General features: G+C 26.6%; 2 protein-coding genes across 2 annotated transcripts in view; one reads left to right on the top strand and one right to left on the bottom strand.

The window, feature by feature from the left end:
- Nucleotides 1-14,427, top strand: part of LOC111639543 (pre-mRNA-splicing factor SYF1-like) — a 27,739-nt gene extending 13,312 nt beyond the window's left edge. Inside the window, exons 8-19 of the mRNA XM_023385429.1 lie at nucleotides 10-82; nucleotides 144-227; nucleotides 8,198-8,273; nucleotides 11,503-11,589; nucleotides 11,671-11,784; nucleotides 11,862-11,948; nucleotides 13,053-13,128; nucleotides 13,212-13,525; nucleotides 13,651-13,828; nucleotides 13,903-14,023; nucleotides 14,103-14,215; nucleotides 14,292-14,427. Of these exons, the coding sequence (XP_023241197.1) occupies nucleotides 10-82; nucleotides 144-227; nucleotides 8,198-8,273; nucleotides 11,503-11,589; nucleotides 11,671-11,784; nucleotides 11,862-11,948; nucleotides 13,053-13,128; nucleotides 13,212-13,525; nucleotides 13,651-13,828; nucleotides 13,903-14,023; nucleotides 14,103-14,215; nucleotides 14,292-14,350 (1,382 nt within the window). The 3' untranslated portion in view covers nucleotides 14,351-14,427. The remainder of the gene's footprint in view (nucleotides 1-9; nucleotides 83-143; nucleotides 228-8,197; nucleotides 8,274-11,502; nucleotides 11,590-11,670; nucleotides 11,785-11,861; nucleotides 11,949-13,052; nucleotides 13,129-13,211; nucleotides 13,526-13,650; nucleotides 13,829-13,902; nucleotides 14,024-14,102; nucleotides 14,216-14,291) is intronic.
- LOC111639547 (uncharacterized protein C1orf112-like) overlaps nucleotides 14,394-25,172 on the bottom strand; it is a 19,689-nt gene continuing 8,910 nt past the window's right edge. The window contains exons 4-14 of the mRNA XM_023385434.1: nucleotides 24,702-24,770; nucleotides 23,676-23,756; nucleotides 23,544-23,607; nucleotides 23,394-23,475; nucleotides 23,231-23,310; nucleotides 22,845-22,989; nucleotides 15,328-15,534; nucleotides 15,083-15,193; nucleotides 14,810-15,001; nucleotides 14,610-14,741; nucleotides 14,394-14,540 (exon numbers count right to left, since the gene is read on the bottom strand). Coding sequence (XP_023241202.1) covers nucleotides 14,409-14,540; nucleotides 14,610-14,741; nucleotides 14,810-15,001; nucleotides 15,083-15,193; nucleotides 15,328-15,534; nucleotides 22,845-22,989; nucleotides 23,231-23,310; nucleotides 23,394-23,475; nucleotides 23,544-23,607; nucleotides 23,676-23,756; nucleotides 24,702-24,770 — 1,295 coding nt within the window. The 3' untranslated portion in view covers nucleotides 14,394-14,408. The remainder of the gene's footprint in view (nucleotides 14,541-14,609; nucleotides 14,742-14,809; nucleotides 15,002-15,082; nucleotides 15,194-15,327; nucleotides 15,535-22,844; nucleotides 22,990-23,230; nucleotides 23,311-23,393; nucleotides 23,476-23,543; nucleotides 23,608-23,675; nucleotides 23,757-24,701; nucleotides 24,771-25,172) is intronic.

Consider the following 25,172-nt stretch of genomic DNA (forward strand, 5'->3'; position numbering starts at 1 on the left):
CTTTGTTAGATGATTTGGACTTGGATTTAAGATTAGCTCGTTTGGAAGATTTGATGGATAGAAGGCCTTTGCTATTGAATAGGTAATATTTAGAATTTATTTAAGTTTTTGTAATAATTCTCATTTTAAAAATATATTTTTAGTGTTCTATTAAGGCAAAATCCTCATAATGTTCATGATTGGCATAAGCGAGTGAAATTATTTGAAGGAAAGCCTAGAGAGGTAATTTAAATTGTAATTGTTTAATTAAAAATTTTTGTTGTTATCTATATTAATATTATTTATTATCATTTAATTATTTATTTTATACAAATAGTTTTATAAATTTTAGAACATACCTCGGGATTATTTATAAGCTGGGTATCATGGATGAATACATATTTATACAGCTTACATATTTATTGTCTATCTTTGTTGTTTCCTTTTTGGGTGACAAAATTAAAAGATGGATGTACCATCAGTACAAGATTTTTTGCTTACATCTGTATTCATTCATGGTTAAGATGCAATATGGTATTAAATTTCAAATCAAATTCTATCTTTTACTGTTATATAAAAAATTCATATTTACTAAATAAAACACAAATAGATATATCCTCGTTAGCTTTACTTTATACTGTCATCTACCACTTTTACTATGTAGTTCCATACTAATTAGCATATTTTTACATTGTAAAGAGGTTAGTTCATGATTGATTATAAAAGTTTATAAAAAAATTCTAAAAATTATTTTAAAAAATAATAAAAACTAAAAAAGTTTTTTAAAAGCTGTAGAAATTTCCTTCAATCTCTACATTTTTACCTATTTTTACATTTTTCAAATTCCTTTCACAATATCCTAAGCCAATTTTCATTTATTTTTATGCTTAAATTTTTATTTATACAGTTTTTACTTTTAATGATTTCTACACTTTCTTTAAATTTTCTGTTCTATGTTTCAGTTTCTCTAATGTAAAATTTTTATATTATTTTGGTCTATATTGCAGTCATTTAATGTGAAGTGATCGTGGAAGGCAGAGTTTAGTATATTTTTTAAAGTTATATAGAGTACCATAATAAATAAATACCATGTAATGTATAAACAGATAGTAACATTATTTAGGATTAGAAATTAATCATTATACATTATCACAAATGTAGAAGAAAAAATAACAACATATAAAACAAGGACAGTTTAACTTCTTTCCATAATTTCAGAAATTGCAATGGAACTATAAGTGTTACATAGTTAGGTAACAGAACATCTCTCTGCACATTATGGATGTGATCAAAGGCCTTAGTTCAGAAATTCTGGATTGCATGGCCTACAGTCTGGATCTGTCATTGTTTAATTATCATATGTTTGGCTCTTTGAAGGAATCTTTGGAAGACAGCTGATTTACCCAGAATGTTGAATGCTAGATTACAATATACTAGTCTCTCCGACTTCACATGACAAACTCTAAAACTGGAGTTTGTCATGCAGGTACTCCAACAATGGCCAAAAGACTTGTTCTGCAGGCATAGCCAAAATGATGGGAGAAATGTCAGCATGTGGCAGGGAGTACCCAAAGAAAGAAACATAAATTGGAATTATGTAACACATATAGTTCAATTGCCATTACCGAAATTCATGACAGAAATTGAATCACTCATGTATTAATATATTGTATTTTTGTGGAATGACCAGAAGGCTGCATATATCCAGGAGAGACCAGTATACTGAAAACCTTGGGGTTACTGGCATGCCAATTAAACTGTGATTAAAAAATAAAATTAATCAGATGTAACAAAACTAGTTGTTAATTAAATGTTGAAGAAAACATTCTTCTAAGTACAATAAAATAACAACATTGTAATTTGACTGACTTAAAACCAGGAAGAGCGTTTTTGTTTACAGGACAATATAACAATTAATGATTTATTGACATTAATAATAGTAGAAGTAGTAGTATTTAGTGTGGTCTGCACTTACCATCTATTCTGATCTTAAAAATAACACCTTCATCTTAAGTGGATGTTAATTGTGTAAGTTGAGATAATTTACAGCAAGTTTCTGAAATTTAATATGTTTATTTTTGCAGTTTTGAAACAAATTACAATAAAATAAACATAAAAGAAAATGGCACTTTCAGCATGCCATGAGCATTTTACATTGTTAGGAAGAAGACAAAATGAAGAAATTAAATACAGTGGAACCTTACTTAACAAGCACCTCGCATAATGAGTCGCATAACGAGCAAAACAAATTTTTTAAAAATGGCTCGCTTAATGAGCAACATTTCACATAATGATTACACATTTTTCCAAACTTGTGTTCACACATATTATGTTTAAACATCAACAACCATAGCCCGTTATATAATAAACATTCCAAACAATATGCGAAATTCTTGGGCTATGTAAAAATATTAAAAATTAAAAATAAAGATGGAATACCACCAAGTGTTGAAATAGAAACACACCTTGTGTGAATCAAAAAAAATATATATATATTAAAAATTAATTAATTTGACTAGAGGTAGGCAATTATGCTGCCATCTGGTATTAAATTTAATGACCAATTACAAATGAAATTTTAGAAATATCTAAATTAAAAATCAATTATTTATAATTATTAAATTTAATACAAGATGACAGCATAACTGCCTACCTCTAGTCAAATTCATTAATTTCTAATATTTAATTATAGCTTAGCCCACGAATTTGGTATATCATTTGGCTGTTTATGAGACATATTATCTGTGATTTTTTTTGTTTTCTGCAAATCGTATTTGCATTCCAGATTGGTTCATTTCATGCGAGAGAAAAGATTATGATGATTCATGCTCCTTAACAATGTATATTGTATAATTTTCTTTGAATAAATGTTATACATAAAATATTTGAGTATTTTTTTGGCATGGAATGCATTATCGTATTTTACATTAATTTATATGGGAAAAACTGTTTTGCTTAACAAGTGTTTCGCATTACAAGTATGATTCTGGAATGAATTATGCTCATTAAGCGAGGTTCCACTGTATATAATTGTAGTTTTTTGATGTAATGCTGAGAGTTTCACAGTTTCAGAATAAAAAAATCATTTGTTTTTATGTGATGTTCATTTTTTTAATGTGCCCTCTAGAGAAGGATGTATAATCTCACTTAAACTGGCGTGCCAGCATTCCTTGAGGATAAAGCAACATGCCAGTTTTTACCATATGGAAAAATTTGATTTCATGGTCTCCCCAAATAGACTGACATGCATGCATTTTTTGGGCATTATAATTAACAGGTAATAATTTTCAATTAAAATTAATGCTAATTACTGCAGCTGACAAGAACTAGCTATTACACAGTGTGTGAAATATAAGCCAGCATCTAAAAATAACACCTTTTCAAAGTGACAAATTATAGAACATGACAAATTATTGAGTGACGAATTATCAAGTTTCTACTGTACTTTATCTTTGTTGCCATCATTTTTTATTAGGAATGTTACTGAATTAGTAATTTGTCTCTTTCATTTCAAGACATATTTAGTGTTAAGTTTCATAATAAATACATTATCAGAATTTTTATCAATTTTAATAACCAGATCTAAAAAAGATTATTTATAATGAGAAATTCTTCTGGTACAACGGGTAGCATAAATTACAAATAATTAAATACATATAATTATATAATAACCATTCTGTTTTAATCTGTAAACTAATTGAACATAACCATTGTATTAGTATTAGCATAATATTAGTAATACATCAGGTATCATCGTCAGGTTTATAATTCATACAATTTGAAATAATTAAAAATAATAAAATTCATGGCCGGCGTTATTTACATTTAATACATAAAAATATAAATACGACTTTTTAACAAAGTTAAAACTTTGTGTCTGTCCTTCTTTTCGCCGTTTTCACCATCAGCAATCCTTTAAAAGTTCACAAAATTACAGAGACGACCTTGAAATAATTATTTAACTTAAAGATAACATTATTATTAGGTTCCTTAAAATAATTATGCAAAGCAAAATTTTCCAATATAACAAATCTTATCATTGAGGAATACTGTGACTTCTGATATATAAACAGATATGTGTGTCTTTAACAGTCATTCAGAGCAATCAGGACATATATCATTTTTAAAATTATATACATTACTTTTAAATAATATAGATATTTTATTTAATCTAACTTGAACAATGAATCTTTTAACATCTGGAAAACAGATATTCAACTGGCTATTAAAATTGATAAAAATTTTGATAGTGTATTTATTATACACTAACACTAAATATTACCATTTAGAGAATTCACTTTCCCTTTATACCATAAATGATGAGTAGCCCTACTTTTACTGTCAATATTTATCTAAGAATATATATCAACTAAAGTATGTACTGAAGAAACAAATGTTTGTTTTCTAATATCATTATTATGTAAGAAAGAGATAATAGATAACACCATATTTGTTTAAAGAGTTGGATAAAGCAACTAACCAATTGCTTTTAATATTAGGATACTCTTGAATTTTTTACGTTAGCATTTTAAGAATTTCTGATAACAACAAGTTCCTATATATAATTCTAAATAAAAATTTAACTGTTCTAATTACCAGATATGGAAGATGACAATATTGATATTAGATTCTAGCCTGAGTGGGTATCTAGGGTTATAGCATTCTAAAGAAAATAGTTTTCACAAGATTTAATTTTTATTGCATCCAGTCTATCATCATTTTTATAAAAAATTTTGAAAAAGTTAAGTTTATTATAAGTTACTGGGCTGCAACCTGGAACCTATCCCTAGTAATTTCAACATTCTTTATCATCATGAAATTTCTATATCTAAAAGTTTATAAAAAAATTCTAAAAATTATTTTAAAAAATAATAAAAACTAAAAAAGTTTTTTAAAAGCTGTAGAAATTTCCTTCAATCTCTACATTTTTACCTATTTTTACATTTTTCAAATTCCTTTCACAATATCCTAAGCCAATTTTCATTTATTTTTATGCTTAAATTTTTATTTATACAGTTTTTACTTTTAATGATTTCTACACTTTCTTTAAATTTTCTGTTCTATGTTTCAGTTTCTCTAATGTAAAATTTTTATATTATTTTGGTCTATATTGCAGTCATTTAATGTGAAGTGATCGTGGAAGGCAGAGTTTAGTATATTTTTTAAAGTTATATAGAGTACCATAATAAATAAATACCATGTAATGTATAAACAGATAGTAACATTATTTAGGATTAGAAATTAATCATTATACATTATCACAAATGTAGAAGAAAAAATAACAACATATAAAACAAGGACAGTTTAACTTCTTTCCATAATTTCAGAAATTGCAATGGAACTATAAGTGTTACATAGTTAGGTAACAGAACATCTCTCTGCACATTATGGATGTGATCAAAGGCCTTAGTTCAGAAATTCTGGATTGCATGGCCTACAGTCTGGATCTGTCATTGTTTAATTATCATATGTTTGGCTCTTTGAAGGAATCTTTGGAAGACAGCTGATTTACCCAGAATGTTGAATGCTAGATTACAATATACTAGTCTCTCCGACTTCACATGACAAACTCTAAAACTGGAGTTTGTCATGCAGGTACTCCAACAATGGCCAAAAGACTTGTTCTGCAGGCATAGCCAAAATGATGGGAGAAATGTCAGCATGTGGCAGGGAGTACCCAAAGAAAGAAACATAAATTGGAATTATGTAACACATATAGTTCAATTGCCATTACCGAAATTCATGACAGAAATTGAATCACTCATGTATTAATATATTGTATTTTTGTGGAATGACCAGAAGGCTGCATATATCCAGGAGAGACCAGTATACTGAAAACCTTGGGGTTACTGGCATGCCAATTAAACTGTGATTAAAAAATAAAATTAATCAGATGTAACAAAACTAGTTGTTAATTAAATGTTGAAGAAAACATTCTTCTAAGTACAATAAAATAACAACATTGTAATTTGACTGACTTAAAACCAGGAAGAGCGTTTTTGTTTACAGGACAATATAACAATTAATGATTTATTGACATTAATAATAGTAGAAGTAGTAGTATTTAGTGTGGTCTGCACTTACCATCTATTCTGATCTTAAAAATAACACCTTCATCTTAAGTGGATGTTAATTGTGTAAGTTGAGATAATTTACAGCAAGTTTCTGAAATTTAATATGTTTATTTTTGCAGTTTTGAAACAAATTACAATAAAATAAACATAAAAGAAAATGGCACTTTCAGCATGCCATGAGCATTTTACATTGTTAGGAAGAAGACAAAATGAAGAAATTAAATACAGTGGAACCTTACTTAACAAGCACCTCGCATAATGAGTCGCATAACGAGCAAAACAAATTTTTTAAAAATGGCTCGCTTAATGAGCAACATTTCACATAATGATTACACATTTTTCCAAACTTGTGTTCACACATATTATGTTTAAACATCAACAACCATAGCCCATTATATAATAAACATTCCAAACAATATGCGAAATTCTTGGGCTATGTAAAAATATTAAAAATTAAAAATAAAGATGGAATACCACCAAGTGTTGAAATAGAAACACACCTTGTGTTAGTGAATCAAAAAAAATATATATATATTAAAAATTAATTAATTTGACTAGAGGTAGGCAATTATGCTGCCATCTGGTATTAAATTTAATGACCAATTACAAATGAAATTTTAGAAATATCTAAATTAAAAATCAATTATTTATAATTATTAAATTTAATACAAGATGACAGCATAACTGCCTACCTCTAGTCAAATTCATTAATTTCTAATATTTAATTATAGCTTAGCCCACGAATTTGGTATATCATTTGGCTGTTTATGAGACATATTATCTGTGATTTTTTTTGTTTTCTGCAAATCGTATTTGCATTCCAGATTGGTTCATTTCATGCGAGAGAAAAGATTATGATGATTCATGCTCCTTAACAATGTATATTGTATAATTTTCTTTGAATAAATGTTATACATAAAATATTTGAGTATTTTTTTGGCATGGAATGCATTATCGTATTTTACATTAATTTATATGGGAAAAACTGTTTTGCTTAACAAGTGTTTCGCATTACAAGTATGATTCTGGAATGAATTATGCTCATTAAGCGAGGTTCCACTGTATATAATTGTAGTTTTTTGATGTAATGCTGAGAGTTTCACAGTTTCAGAATAAAAAAATCATTTGTTTTTATGTGATGTTCATTTTTTTAATGTGCCCTCTAGAGAAGGATGTATAATCTCACTTAAACTGGCGTGCCAGCATTCCTTGAGGATAAAGCAACATGCCAGTTTTTACCATATGGAAAAATTTGATTTCATGGTCTCCCCAAATAGACTGACATGCATGCATTTTTTGGGCATTATAATTAACAGGTAATAATTTTCAATTAAAATTAATGCTAATTACTGCAGCTGACAAGAACTAGCTATTACACAGTGTGTGAAATATAAGCCAGCATCTAAAAATAACACCTTTTCAAAGTGACAAATTATAGAACATGACAAATTATTGAGTGACGAATTATCAAGTTTCTACTGTACTTTATCTTTGTTGCCATCATTTTTTATTAGGAATGTTACTGAATTAGTAATTTGTCTCTTTCATTTCAAGACATATTTAGTGTTAAGTTTCATAATAAATACATTATCAGAATTTTTATCAATTTTAATAACCAGATCTAAAAAAGATTATTTATAATGAGAAATTCTTCTGGTACAACGGGTAGCATAAATTACAAATAATTAAATACATATAATTATATAATAACCATTCTGTTTTAATCTGTAAACTAATTGAACATAACCATTGTATTAGTATTAGCATAATATTAGTAATACATCAGGTATCATCGTCAGGTTTATAATTCATACAATTTGAAATAATTAAAAATAATAAAATTCATGGCCGGCGTTATTTACATTTAATACATAAAAATATAAATACGACTTTTTAACAAAGTTAAAACTTTGTGTCTGTCCTCCTTTTCGCNATAATTCAAATATAATTTGGTTTTATCTCAGTTAAAATATTTTATAAGCAAAATGCTAAAATAAAACACTAGTTATAAAAATTTGAATTTTATGAAAAAACTGTGTATATTAACACATTACTATAAACACTCTTTTAAGCAATTATTGAGCATACATATTTAAATTCTTTTAATGCATCATTATATTAAAAAAATGAAATTTTATAAATAGAAACTTTGAAGGAGCACTTTCTTTGATGCAACGGGCAACAGCTGCACCTCCTAGGAAAGTAGCTTATCACGATCAGGTAAGCTATGCTTTTTTTAAATAAAATATTTTGCATAACTATTAGAATATATAGATTAGACTATTTTAATTAATCCACTGAAATAACTTGAAAAATATGCATCCTACAAAAAAAAATCATTAAACCAAAATATTATACTTCAAGGGTGCCACAAGATGGGGCTGTTGGTTTCACAGATGGTACTAGAATCAGTGAAAAGGGATCAACTTCATCTTCTTAAATGGAGACCTCCAATTTTTTATTCCCTATTTTGATTTTTCATAAAAAATAAACAAAATTTTATCTAAAACATTTTTTTGAAAGATGCACTAATCAGAAGCTATGGGCATTTGAAGTTTTATGTGACTGTCATGTGGTGCATGCATGAATGTCTGTGAATTTCACTGAAAAAGGAAGAAAACTGCTAGAAAAGTTGTTAAGAACTAATTATTATTCGTTGGAATCAAAATCAATGTCTTTTTATCACAAGCTTGATGGCTTTAACATGTTGAGGCATTAATTTTGTATCAGTTCATTATTTGAACAAAAAGAATGATTTCACCAAATGATAATAGCTTCCTAATGCCTTTTTAACTATTTTTCTTTGTTTTTTTCAGTGAAATTCACAGAATGTGCATGATATGCTGACTATAAAACATCAAACATTCATAACTTCTTATTAGTGTATGTTTTGAAAAAATATTTCAGATAAAAGTTTGTTTATTTTTGATGTAGAATCAGAATATGCAATAAAACATGTAGATTCTCACTTAGTAAAATGAAGTTGACCCTATTTTTCACTAATTCTAGAATCATCTATGATGAAACTGATAACTTGAAGGGGCCACAGATGGGCTAACATTTTTGGTTTAATGATTGTTTTTGTAGAATGCGATTTTTTGAGTTATTCCACTGGACTGATTAAAATGGGGTCATCCTGTATTTAAAGTAATAATGTCACCACAAACTTGCATGCTATGCTCTTCATCCACTGAGTTGGCAGAGAACCAAAAAAATTCCAAATTCCAAGTGCTACTCAAGAACAGCTCATGCCAGCACTAGTTCTGGACTAAAACTTGTTCAGATCCTTTTATTTATTTATTTTTTTTTTGTGCTTACTAATCAATTTGTAATCTTTGTGAGTTATTGTTAAATTAAACTGTTTGAAAAGAAACCAACTGTATTCTTTTGTTCATGATAATATATTTAAATATGACTTTTAAGAGTAAAAATAAAAACATTCTATGAAAATAGCTTTCAATTAAGGGTAATTTTTAAAATATTTATTTAGCAAAAGTTTGTTTTATTATTACAAATTATAATAAATCAAAGCAAAAAAAAAGCAAGTTAATGGTTAAGAGAATGATTGATTGTATGATCTTATTACAAAAATTATTTTATTAAAAAGATATACAGTGGTGTCTCGTATAACGGACTCTGCGAACAACAGACTTTCTGTTTGGCCGTTACGTGACTCGAGCAATGGACTGGCTGCAAACAACGGACTTTCTGCGAACAAGTGAGAATGATGTTTCCACTCGTTTTCCATCTCGTTTACAATCTGCTATTTTTATAATATATTAGTATTATTAGAATATATTATTAGTATATCTGAAGTACAGAGCTCCTGTTGGGATTCGGCTTGCTCTCTTGTTTATTACATACAGTACATCACCTCAGTGCAGGGGGGTATTTACATTTATTCAAGCGTTGTACAAATCATGGCTTCTAAAAAAACAGAAAGGTGATTTCAATTGAAACAAAGCAAGAATCATCAGAAGGAGTGAAAGTTGACAAAAACTTCCTTGTCAAATGGGGAGAGGTTCAGGAGTTTACCAACACTCATTACAGAGCTGAGGCCAACAGGATCAATGATCTCTACTATGACACCCTTGCCCGTCATTTCCGACAAGTGTTGAAGAAGAGAGAGAAACAGACCACCTTGGACATGTTTTTCAAGAAGCCAGCTGTCAAAAAACAAAGGATGGAACAAGAGGAGTTGACCCTGCAAGCTCCGGTAGCCTCTTTTAAATCTGACTCCAATTAAAAAACAATAAAAAGAGACCTGCTGCAATGTGTAAAAAGTCTGTATCTGTATGAATGTGTGAAAAAAGTGTTCCTCCACCTCCTCACAACATCTGGCTACCAGCATAATTGATGACTGCTCCATTTTCATTTTTTTATGGTACGGTTATTTTATGCTGTGGAATGAATTATATATTTTAACATGTATTTCTATGGGAAAATGCGTTTCGTATAATGGACTTTTCACTTAACGGACGTGCACCTGTAATGGATTAAGTACGTTATACGAGGCACCACTGTATTCTTCAATAGTATTTTGCTATATTGATGAAGAAAAAACAAATACAATCGTATCATATTAACATAATAAAAACACAAATAATACACAGTTACCTAAAATAAAAAAGAATAAAGAAAACTTAGTATTACATTTTAATTTGGCATATAGTTATGGAATAATTTTATTTGCTGTACAATTCCTTAAAATAGTTAATATATTTATTATTGTTATTAAATGGTTATTACAAAAATATGTTAGTGCTTATAGCAGAAGAATAAAATTTTCAGTAAATTTCTAAGATTGACCATAAGATGCATGAGATGAGCAGTCTTTAGAGTGCCCATTTCATGCATCTATGCAAATTACAAGTTACAGAAGGTATGGTATATATTAACAACATTGTAATCATAAATAAAAAAAGTGCATTATGATCACATGCAGTTAAACATCTTTTCATATTTAAAAATCATCCAAATATAAACTGAAAAATTTTAATGTTTATTGAACAGAAACTTTGATCTGTTTAATTTGAAAAGTAAATATTTAATTATTATCCTTTATTGCATTTTTCTTTCTACAAAAAAACCTGAATTGGAATTTGATTATTGTGTAAAACAACACAATTTCCTAGTATGATAGCCTGATATGAGTCCTGCTGCCTCTGAGTTTAATTCTCTTTTTTAAACTTTGATAAATCAAAAGTAATGTTAATATTTTCATTCCTTTTAGTTTCATAGACAGTTCAAATTAGTAGAAAATAAAATGATAGCTGAGAATGCAGTACAATAAATGTTAAAATATAGAGTTATAATTGTGCTTCATTATTCAAAATTATTTTATAACATTTGTGTATTTAAATATATTTAAATAAGATTATACTATGTTATGTAAATTGTATTATTAAATTTATTTATTTTGTTTTGTCAAATTTTAAAATATTTATAGAGTGAACCTGTACAGTTTCGTCTATATAAGTCATTGAAAATATGGTCGATGTATGCAGATTTAGAAGAAAGTTTTGGAACTTTCAAGGTAATATTAATTTCCATAACAAATGTAAATAAAACTGCTTAAATGTAATTAAATAAAATTTTGCATTATTTATGTTTCTAGTCCTCAAAAGCTGTTTATGATCGTATAATTGATTTGAAGATTGCAACACCACAAATTATCATCAACTATGGATTATTTTTAGAAGAAAATAATTACTTCGAAGAGGCTTTCAAAGTATTAACACACAATTAGATTTTAATATTAATTTTTTTATTTTCATTTTTTAAATTAAAGTTATTTGTTTTTTTTAGGCTTATGAAAAAGGAATTGCATTATTTAAATGGCCAAATGTTTATGATATCTGGAATACATATTTAATTAAATTTTTAAAGAGATATGTAAGTTTAATATAAGTTTATTAATATATTAAAATTTTTAGTAAATTAGCAAATTATAAATTTTTAAAAGTTAATTGGTAGTTGCAGTATCATTATATATCAGATATTAATTATTATTTAAAAAAAAGTAAGAATTATTATTTTAAATTCAACATTCTCAAAAACTGATATTTTGAAAATTTTTCTTACTAATTAATTAAAAATTAATATCATATTAAATAAATATATTATCCGTAACCGCTTCTTCAGGTTATCAAAAATAATGTTTTTGACTCCTGTAGGATCATCATCAGTTTAATTGTACTAATGCTATATTCTATTGTAAGAACAGCTTAGCTTAAATATATGTATATTATATTTACATATTTATTAGATTAAACTGTTCTTAGAATATAGCAGCATTTAAAAGTTATACATGATGACTGTATAGGAGTCAAAAACATTTTTTTAAATATAAATTTTTGGTAACATCAAGAAGCAATTATGGATAATATATTTATCATTATGATACCAAGTTTTGTCAATTTTATAGTATCATATTAATACAGAAATTTTATAGTACAGGAAGTAACTAAAGTAACAATTGAAATTGAATATTAATTTCATCCTTGATTAGCTTTCTACAGAACTTGCTATATAACTGAATAATGCTTTTTAATAAATATTTTGTACATATTGCTTATAATTTACTTATTAAAATTATTTCTCTTTCATTAAGAAATATCAACAAAAATTTATTGGGATTATTTTACAGTAAAAGGAATTCTTCTGTAAACAGTCTTTATCAGGGGTTCTCAGGAAAATACTATTCTGTGACCTCTTTTTTCATTTTCAATATTACATATTAAATAATTATAAATATGAATTAACTGAGTAATTTACACATTTCTTATCAATTGTCAGAATGATCATTAAGAAATCTTTCAATAGTATCCATATTCCTTCAAAATGGCAGCTATATTGATGATCCCAGTGAATAAAAAGTTACAAAATTGGCTTCCTGGAGTGAAGGATATGAGAATCCTTGATCTATAGACATACATATATATGTAAACATAAAACTTTTACATTTTCTAATATTTAAAAATATTTTTTATTTTACAGAAAGGAACAAAACTGGAACGTGCAAGAGATCTTTTTGAGCAGTGTCTAGAAGGTTGTCCAGCAAAATTTGCTAAGTGTAAGTTTTAAAAACTTCATATTACTATTATTTATATAATAAAGTTTTTTAAAACTCAATAATTTAAAAAAAATTGTTTTCAGCACTCTATCTGTTATATGTGAAACTGGAAGAAGAACACGGTTTGGCCAGACATGCCATGACCATCTACGATCGAGCAACTCGTGCTGTTCCTCCTGAAGATCAGTTTGAGATGTTTAATATATACATTAAAAAAGCAGCAGAAATTTATGGTGTTACTTATACAAGACAAATTTATGAAAAAGCTATAGAAGCTCTTCCAGATAGTCAAGCTAGAGAAATGTGTTTAAGGTTTGCAGATCTAGAACGTAAATTAGGGGAGATCGATAGAGCGAGAGCTATTTACGCTCATTGTAGTCAAATGTGTGATCCAAGGGTAAGTGTTTTTATTTTAACATATATTATTTTGAAAATAATTAAATTCTTAATCCTTTATTACAACATAAATTTCATTTTGAATCATTCTATCATGCAATTTTTATCTGTAATGACCCATTCCAGACAACATCAGAATTTTGGCAAACATGGAAAGAATTTGAAATACGACATGGCAATGAAGATACAATGAGAGAGATGCTGAGAATGAAAAGAAGTGTACAAGCTACTTACAATACACAAGTCCACTTTATGTCTTCTCAGATGTTAACTGCTGCTGTTGCTGCAGCAGGAGGAACACCTGGTATGCTCTTGAATTAATGTAAAATATTTATTATGATTTTAATGCTAAGCTATTTTCCTTTTCTTTTCCTCTAGAAATACCAACTGCATTACAAGATAAAATGAAATTACTTGAAGCCAAAGCACAAGCCTTGGCAGAAGAAGCTCAAAAAGATGTGCCAAAAATGCCAGGAAGAAAAGATATCTTATTTGTTAGGTTAGTCAAGTGGTGCCATAGTTTTAAAAACAAATTTTATATGCATGGGCTTCTTTAATTTTCACTTTTTAATTAATAGGGGTGGAACAACTGCAACAGAAGAGGAATTGGCAGAATTAAGTAAAACAACAAATCCTGACGAAATTGCAATTGACGATGATTTTGAAAGTGATGATGATGAAAAGGTTGAAGGTAATAATATCTTTAAAATAAGAACAGAAATGCTATTTGTATATACAATTTTTCAGAATATTTTAAATTTTTTCAGAAATTGAAGTGGAACAGAGGACTGTTCCTACAGAAGTGTTTGGTGAACTAAAAAGATGAAACCTTTTTCTAATTAATAAAATACAGACAACTTTTAGCATAAATAAAGTTTAAATATTTATTTACATAAATCATCTATTTTCATACTTATCCATTTTAATTTGTTGACAACTTCTTCAGACAGATTTTGTTTTCCCAATAATTCTAATTTTGTCACACTGCTTTCAATTGTAATTAATATGTTGTCCATCTAAAAACAATCATAATAGTTTATAATTAAAAATACGAAAATTCAAATTGTGTAATTTAAAATAATTACCTCATTAATCTTAAATGATGATTTCTCTTCTAGACATTCATCATTAAAAGTTTTATTTCTCAAATTACTGAACTGAGTTTTAAAAATTGATAACATTTCTTTCTCATCCACAACTCTCTCTCTTACAATTTTCTAAAACAAAAAAATAAAAATAAAATTACAAAAAGTCTTAGCAAAGTTTTTCATAAAAATTAACATACTTTACTAAGAAACTGCTGAACAAGTTTTTGTAGATTTTCATCATCTTTGATGCACAAAGGAATTATAGCTGCATGAGGTGTGTTAAGAGCAAATTCTGCAAATGCCTCTATACATTCATATTGCAAAACAGGTATTGGATGCTGGAGAGCATATTTGAACAATCTTGCAATCGATGAAAAAATTTTTAGTTGCTATTAAAATAACATATTTCATATTACTATTAATTTCATGTAAGAAAAGAAATTTTAAAAGATGATAAAAAAAAACTACACCTCAGCTGAAGGAGTAACATATTTATTTTTACACTGTTTTAAGAACTGAATTATTGCTGCACAAACAACATCGCATTCTACACACCATGACTGGAAAAGGAAGTCTAATGTCTAAAATGAAACAATTAGTCGTTTTAAATCTAAAATGTAATATTTTTGTATAACCTTTCAAAATTTATTATTATTATTATTAAACAATGCTAAAATGAGAGATATTAATATAATAATAATGTGATTTCTGTTACCTTTAATAACAACTTATTTTGAAGATGTGGAATTAAACATGTAAATATCTGAATAAGTTTAACTGTTATATTTTTAACAACTAATGACGATGACAGTTGATCAAGTGATAATCTTTTCCACCAGTTAAGTAATATCTTAATTTGTTCTTCTAGAACTTGATCATTATATTCACTGAGAATATTTCGAATGAAATCTAACAGATCACACTAAAAGGAAGAAAAAATATAATTTTTTTTTCAATATAAAATGAATTATATATATATAATAATAATTCATTTAATATATATNTCTTCCAAAAGTGACAGCATTTTTGTAGAGAATAGATATTTCTTGTTTAAAAGTGCATTTTTCCAGATATTTGCTTTAAAATATTTTGAAGTCACTTTATCTTATAAATAGTCCCTTATGAAAATAAAAATATCATTCTGTAAATATATCCATACCTCTAGAATAAAGAACTTTTTATGCTATATCTAAAATACATATATAAATATATATATATACACACACACACACACACATAATAATTCAAGTTTTTTTGTAATTAATAATTGTTAATTTTATGTGATTACGTTATTACTGTATTTATTTTACATAGAAATGATAAGCAAATGATCCTGTGTATCATCAGACATATAATGTTACATGTTTTGGAACATGTTAATTCTGATAAATTCTACTTATAAAACTTAACTATAACTAAATCATCACTTATTGTAATCAGAATTTTAGTTACCTTCAGGTAAACATATTTTTAAGCTGTCTTTCATGCCATCATCCACAATCATTTATAATTAAATCATGAAGTGTTTTAACTGTTAGTTTAAATTGCTGTCATTTCTAACTCAAATTATATGCTAGCTGTTGTTAAAGACAACAGTTCGGAAAACTAGACGAATAACACCGAACGAATTAAAATATTTATTAACTAACATTAATTGATTTGATATCATCTTAATGCCAGTCAATAAAATCAGAATTTCTACTGACTGTAGTCTTATTTACATAGTCTACTCATTAGGCAGGTTCCAAAGTGATAACATTAAATGGATTCTACTGTATTTCTGAATTGAATTCCTGATAACTCACTATGTTGTTATTCATTTTAGTAGAAATTCATACAGACGTTTTTATGTCCTTACAAACAAGCAATATTTAAATATATTGCTAAATGTATTCTACAATTAAATAATAGTCTGTATTATTTTAACAAGAATATCATTAAAAATAATCTATTTCACTGCACTGTTATATCAATGTAACTGATATCTTGTGGTAATCATTATTCAAAATAATGCTTCTTATACTATAAAAACTCATTATTTTTAAACCAGTTTTTAGACACTTTGTGCAATATACCACAAATTTTGTCCCATCTATAAGGTCATGCTCTTATATGCACAGAAATATATTACAGTAGAAACTCGATGTAACATTTTTTGCCTTTAACATCTTTCAGTTTTGTGTGTTTTTGTGTATTTAATGCATGAAAAGCTTAATCCTTAGACAAATTTTCACCTCATATAATATTTTTTGAAAAAAAAAGTACTATATTTCTTGTTTAGATGGTCAGGAGACTTATCAAGATCATTTTGCCACCATGTGATAATGAGAGAAAACATATTCTATAGTTTTTGTGCCTTAGAAACCATTGTTGGACTCAGAAATTTGCATAGCAAGAAGAGCAAAGCAATATCAAGTCAATTTTCAAAGTTCACTATAGATTCTGCAGTCAAGATAGAATAGTCCCATACAGCTATAAACCTGGACATTATGGAATTATGTAACAAGAGCAAACACAAAAGAAAGTAGAGTACAATCTTAGAAATCAGCTGCTTGTTAGTTTGACACATCCAGTAATCTGTCACTCGTCAACTCTTGGGTATCACTGAACTGTTGCCAAGTTGTAGACAAGCTTACAGTATGGCATGATGTTGAGCCCAAGAGTGGAAATGATATTACAGATTATTAGGCTTGGGTGGCAGTTGATGGCATCTAATACGATGCTACACAAGAGGTTTTATGGCACACAACTCTAATAGAATCATTTTGATTTCATATAATGTTTTGATTGAAATTAATGTTTCTATCAAAAACCAGTGCTGATCAAAACATTATATGAAATTAAAATAATTCTCTTAGAGTTGTGCATCCCTTAGCAATAGCACCCCTATATTAGATAAGATGAGCTACCACTGTTAGGTTCATCATCTTAGGTTACTCAAAAAAAAAAAAAAAAAAAAAAAAAAAAAAAAAAAAAAAAAAAAAAAAAAAAAAAAAAAAAAAAAAAAAAAAAANCATTCTTCTTCCTCCAACAATCTGTTTACAATCAAATAGCAATAAATCCTTTACATGGCCCATTGCTATTCTAACCAAGCTAACACACAACTGATAAGTATGATACCTATGATGCCAAATGCAAATGTTCCAGTTCAAAGCGTTTCCCCTGTGGGTAGAAGGTAACACCATTGTATGTGCTGCTGTCTCTAATTTTTTGGCACTTCAGTTTAATAAGAGCTAGGAAAGTAAATCTTAAACACTAACTTAGATATTTAAAATTTTAATCATACATTTTATAGGTTATTATTATTATTCAAATACTTACTCTCCAAAACTGAACTGCAGAAAAAAGAGAAACAATATCAGTTTTGTATATTTTTCCTGTTATTAATGGCTAGCAGTAAAGTTAAAGAAGTATTTAATGTTTTAATTATTCAAAAAATTTTTCTATCAGATTTAATAATTGCAATTTTTAAAATATTTTTTCATAACTGTGTATATATATCTCGGCAGATAAGATGATAGTTGAATCATAAAAAAAAAGGCCTCCAAAATCTAGGGTCGTCTTATAGGACAGATACAAAAAAAATTAGATTGAAATTTATATAAATTAAACCATTATAAAAAACGGACAAACCTTAATTATTTGATAGTATAGAGAGTAGGGTATGTGCACAAAATAGAATAGTCCATACGACGTTTTGTGAATAGTCAAGATCATTACCCGAATGCCGAATCAGTGTGAATGTTTGCAACAATCGTAAGGCAGTGCTACCAGATGCAAGAAAATAAAATTTGTTCATTCGAAAAATTACAAATAGGACATAATTCCGTATACACTATACAGTATTATTATTCAGATGATGAACGCTGACCTAAATTAAATTCATAGGCCGTTGATAGTTTGGAGGTCATCTTATAGGATAGATATATGCTAAAACTATAAAACTTCGATAAAAATTTATATCTCATCTTATCTGCTGAGATATACAGTATATACCAGACTTGGGCAAATTCAGCTCTTGCTGAAAGTGTTAATTTCTGCTTTTTATCATTACTTTTACAATTTTATTTCCACAATTTTGTGAAAATATGTTTATTAAAAAAATTCAATATTTGTTTTATATTATATTTATATTATATAATAAAATCACGGTACAGAATAAAAAAGTACAGAACTGCGGCTCCCATGCAATTTGCAAAACTTACATTTCAGCTCCCTCTGAACTCTTGCTTGCCCACCCCTGGCATATACACATGTATTTCTATGTTTTGGCATGGTTACTTTGAAGGATATTTGGATTTTACATATTCTGTGATTTAATGTATTTTTTCATCAGTTCTTTAAAAATTAAATTGAGTTTTGAGTTTATTGAATAAGATGATAATTTTCTAATAATGAAAACTTCCAAATAACCTAATGTACTGCAATAAACTGGAAAATGATAATACAAACTTTAATGTGTTAAGAAATTTCCTATATAAAATATATATATATATTGAAAAAAACTGATTATATTGATATAAAATATTGAAGTTTCAATTCTAATGAGGGCAATCTAGTTCATAATTGGTCATTGTAATATTTCAACTGACCAAATCTAAAAACTAATACTTTCATTATATTTATGGGAGTTATTTTGTTAGTAAATTTTTATTCATTACATAAAGAAAACAATTTTAATTAGAAAACTGTTTCTTTAATATCATTTGATATAAAAACAAGTTTTAATCTAATTAGAATATCACTTTCAAAAATAAACAAAGATTAGTGTGACAGTCATATTTGTTGTTAATATTGAAGAAAAAGATCACAATTTTAGTTGCAAGTTACATATATTTCCATTATGATTATATTTACTATTCCACATTCAGCATAAATCCAAAACATTAATTGAAATTGTAAAAATAAAATATGGTAAAAAATTTTTACTATATTTCATTTCATATAAATTAAAACTATGAAATTTTTTGAGTAGTTAATAACTAGAATTGTTGGTAACCAACTTTAATTTCAAAATCAAGTTGGCTATACTGTAGTGGTGATGTAAAAGAACATATTTAAAACATTCTGGAATTTGGGACATGGAATTCTCAGTTTGCTCTTGATTTCCTTTGGGTCCTAAATGGAGGCAAAAACATTTTCTTAGTGTATAACTTGGTATAAATAGAAATATATACAGCTGGAAAAATGTGCAAGGTTGTTTTTTAAGTCATTTTGTTAATAATTTCAGTTTCATTAGAACTAATTTAAGTATTATAATTTAAGATGCATGTAAATTGCAAAGAAACTTAATACAATCACTACCCCCATAAAGAGAGTGTTTTCTATAGCTGTGCATTGAAAAATTTTGTTTTATGCTTTGTTTAGTTATTACATGAAAAATGTAATAACTAAACAAAAAATATGTTAAAGAAATTATATAAAATATACTGTATTCTTAGAAGTGTACAATAATAAAACTTTCTGAAGAAACACAATAAACTTTTATGACAATTGTGAAAGGAGGAAGTGAGTATGTTAAAAAAAAAAATACTAAATTATTCTTAATATTTAAGAAATGAGAAAGGCAAATTATATAGAATTTATGTACATTTTGAAATTATTTTATATTAAGTTAAATTTATTATGGTAGATTCAAGATTATGTACTGTTTACTATAGTAAAAGATAATTTTCATAAGATTTAAATAAATATTTCATTTTAGTTCTTATTAATATACAATTAAATAAATTATAAGTAAAAACATGTTCACATTTTTGGTGACATATTTCAATTATGATGATTCTAGAAACAAAGAAAATCATTCAATTCTTTGCTTCACTTTAATTAGAAAAATCTCTGAGTTACAAATTCAAATATTTAACTATGTCAAACAAAATTACATTTTTATAAAAAATGTAATTTTGAGTTAAAAAGTTATTTATATATTTTTATCTTTTAGATAAAAATATGTTTTCTGATATAAAATTTTATAAAAGAATTTAATTAGCAATACTTGTCAACCCCCCTATAAGATTGTTGATTTTTCCGTTTTATATGAATTCCATGTTGTACGAGTCACTTAGATTTTACAAATACGTGTGCCGGGCTGTGAACGGCTCACATATTTGTAAAATCTAAGTGACTCGTACAACATGTAATTCAGATAAAACGGAAAAATCAACAATCTTATAGGGGGGTTGACAAGTATTGCTAATTAAATTCTTTTATAAAATTTTATATCAGAAAACATATTTTTATCTAAAAGATAAAAATATATAAATAACTTTTTAACTCAAAATTACATTTTTTATAAAAATGTAATTTTGTTTGACATAGTTAAATATTTGAATTTGTAACTCAGAGATTTTTCTAATTAAAGTGAAGCAAAGAATTGAATGATTTTCTTTGTTTCTAGAATCATCATAATTGAAATATGTCACCAAAAATGTGAACATGTTTTTACTTATAATTTATTTAATTGTATATTAATAAGAACTAAAATGAAATATTTATTTAAATCTTATGAAAATTATCTTTTACTATAGTAAACAGTACATAATCTTGAATCTACCATAATAAATTTAACTTAATATAAAATAATTTCAAAATGTACATAAATTCTATATAATTTGCCTTTCTCATTTCTTAAATATTAAGAATAATTTAGTATTTTTTTTTTTAACATACTCACTTCCTCCTTTCACAATTGTCATAAAAGTTTATTGTGTTTCTTCAGAAAGTTTTATTATTGTACACTTCTAAGAATACAGTATATTTTATATAATTTCTTTAACATATTTTTTGTTTAGTTATTACATTTTTCATGTAATAACTAAACAAAGCATAAAACAAAATTTTTCAATGCACAGCTATAGAAAACACTCTCTTTATGGGGGTAGTGATTGTATTAAGTTTCTTTGCAATTTACATGCATCTTAAATTATAATACTTAAATTAGTTCTAATGAAACTGAAATTATTAACAAAATGACTTAAAAAACAACCTTGCACATTTTTCCAGCTGTATATATTTCTATTTATACCAAGTTATACACTAAGAAAATGTTTTTGCCTCCATTTAGGACCCAAAGGAAATCAAGAGCAAACTGAGAATTCCATGTCCCAAATTCCAGAATGTTTTAAATATGTTCTTTTACATCACCACTACAGTATAGCCAACTTGATTTTGAAATTAAAGTTGGTTACCAACAATTCTAGTTATTAACTACTCAAAAAATTTCATAGTTTTAATTTATATGAAATGAAATATAGTAAAAATTTTTTACCATATTTTATTTTTACAATTTCAATTAATGTTTTGGATTTATGCTGAATGTGGAATAGTAAATATAATCATAATGGAAATATATGTAACTTGCAACTAAAATTGTGATCTTTTTCTTCAATATTAACAACAAATATGACTGTCACACTAATCTTTGTTTATTTTTGAAAGTGATATTCTAATTAGATTAAAACTTTTTTTTATATCAAATGATATTAAAGAAACAGTTTTCTAATTAAAATTGTTTTCTTTATGTAATGAATAAAAATTTACTAACAAAATAACTCCCATAAATATAATGAAAGTATTAGTTTTTAGATTTGGTCAGTTGAAATATTACAATGACCAATTATGAACTAGATTGCCCTCATTAGAATTGAAACTTCAATATTTTATATCAATATAATCAGTTTTTTTCAATATATATATATATTTTATATAGGAAATTTCTTAACACATTANGGAGACTTGAGAGACTCTATATGGTGATTTCTTGTAACCATGAATGAATCAAAAGACGTGATAAGATTAACGAGAACATTTATTAGCTTACATACATCCGAATCTGGATTTTACACAAATTGCGAAATTATACCCTGACTTACGTGAATTCGACTTACGCAGTTATCGCTCAGTTCCACCTATCGTGTAAGTTCGGGGTATCACTGTATAATGTAAAAATTTAAAAATGACTCTAATCAAATATTGGCATCAGAAAATTAATTAAATCTGTTTAAATTCTCATGAATTATTCTTATTTCCTTCATTTTATCATTAAGAAGAACGATTATGAAATAAAAGTTACTAAATATGTAATCCAACACCTTATTTTTCGCTGAGAGATTATTTTTAATTAAAACAAACGTTTTCGATCCATTCATTGGATCATCTTCAGGTTAAATAGAACACTTCATAAATAGAACTACTCGTTTAAATATTCAAAAATACAAATAAACCGATANATACTTTATATTTTGGTATCAGAAATTTTACTATTCTTCTAAGAAGAAATCTGATGTGCAACATATTGATATTGTTCTCTGCATCAGATTTCATTAAGAGTTCAACCAGAAAAGAACAATATGAAAAACATAAATCTGCTGAACCATACCTAAATAACAAAATAATAAATTTAATAACTTTTAATATATTTTCAATTTAATGTAAATGACATTGGCCAGAATGGCGAGCAGTTAAGATGTCAATCAAATGCTCTTGGAAATGTGGGAACAAATCTAGATGGACCAAAGAAACTCCACCAGTTGGTAAGCTTGATTAAAGACCCTCTTATGCCCACAGGACAGAGTAAAAAAATTTAAATAAATAAATAAACTATGCAACTATGCATTTACCTTGCAACAAAGCATAAAATATCACTTATTAAAGTTGCATATACTCCAGAGCTTTTTACATAATTAAACAACACCTTTTCCTAAAAGAAATTATCATTATTACTGTTAAATAAAAAAAAATAAAATTAGCTTTGAAATTTTAAAATATAATGCTTATTTTTACCAAAATTGGAAAATATTGAACAGGCATTGCTGAGATAAAACTACAAACACGAATACATACAAGTTCATAAAAACTGATCATTCTGGAAAAGATATATATAAATATATTTAAAATCTTTAAGTTGTTATAATACTGAAATATGAAAAATACTTCTGTGATTTTCCTTGACACAAATTTCCAGACAGATAGACAGGTAAATGGAATTGTGAAAAACCTGAAAGTAATTAATAAAATGGTAAAATGTTTAAAAATATCAATTAAATATTTTATGAAAACACTTACACATTTCAACTGTCGTAAAAATGGAAGTAATGAGTGACTGTTTTGCCTTAGAAGGTTTAATCCATAAGTCTTGAGTTTCTTCTACAAATTAACCAATTAAATTTGTTTTATATAAAATAGGGTAAAAATATTAAATGTAATAAGTTCTGAAAAGTTAATTTAACCTTATAACAAACACATTAACTTTGTTATATGATATGATGCATAGATTACAATTGTAATTCATGTACAAATTTCAGAATTTTTATTAAAGAATTTTACTATGAACATTCATATAAAAGTATATAAGAACATCTTACAAATGTTTATTAATTCATTGACTACAAAACAATATTTTTAACGTTAATTTTACAAACACCAAACTTTTTGTTGAGCTTAAAATTCTTTTATTTTTACTAATGTTTTTCAACCTATTAATATAGGCCATCGTCAGGCTTAAGAATATAAATTTATATTCTTTTGGTGTTTGTGAAATTAATGTGAATTATTTGTTGAGAAAGCAGTGGATAATATTTTAAAATTTTACTGATATTTAATAATAGAAAAATAAAATTAACACATTCCTCTGTTGCTTACATAAGGTAAGCATTTTGCAAAAATTTAATGTGTGTGATGTAATTGAAGATAAGTCACTATGAAGTTGGACCACTTGACCAACACCATTGGCTCAAGTCTAAAAAATCTCGAGCATACATCTGAGTAAACTTCATACAAAATATATTTTAAATCTTTGGACTAATCTCAAACAATTGTACTATTTTTTTTTGTGCCCCTTGAAGAAGATTACAATAGAGTTTTAAAAAATAATTTTAACCAATTTATACAGATTTCAGAATTGATATATTGAGCAGCTACCATTTTTTATTTTAATAGATGAAGAGGCCAAACTTTTCAGTATTTATATTGCAGAAATTTTACTTCAGTACTATGCTACGTCCATCTAAACTATATCAACAAAAATTTCCAAAAATATATCAAAGATTTTTTACTGTAACTATATTCTAATATTAGTTACAAATATCTTACCTGATAATGTAGACAATTTCTGGAGTATAAATAATTTCAATAAACAAGAAGAAAATTCAGAGTCTCGTGCTGACAATAAAGTGTCAAATTTATTAATTTAGATAATTACATTATATTTATAACATATATTAAATTTTTTAAAAGTTAAAAGCTTAAATATATATTATTATTTTAATACTTTTTAAATTATAATAATTTAAATAACAAATATAATAGAAATTCAAGAATACAGTTTCTATCTGATCTATTTGACTGTACAGTAATACCTCAACTTACACGAACCTGGAGTTACGTGATTTTCAAATCTCGTGGATTCATCTTTTGTTTGAGCGGCACGCAGCTCTTGATTACTCACTCCCCCCACACTATTGTTCAGCTTACATGTTCAGATGTGTCGTGTGGAATCGACGCATAGTTACAATTTATTTTGTGTTATTTATTTCTGTGTTTGTTATATCTACGGAGACTTGA

This window comes from Centruroides sculpturatus, unplaced genomic scaffold (assembly GCF_000671375.1).
Source record: "Centruroides sculpturatus isolate CEXI.00-Female unplaced genomic scaffold, Cexi_2.0 scaffold1262, whole genome shotgun sequence".
In the NCBI taxonomy this organism is placed as follows: Eukaryota; Metazoa; Arthropoda; class Arachnida; order Scorpiones; family Buthidae; genus Centruroides; species Centruroides sculpturatus.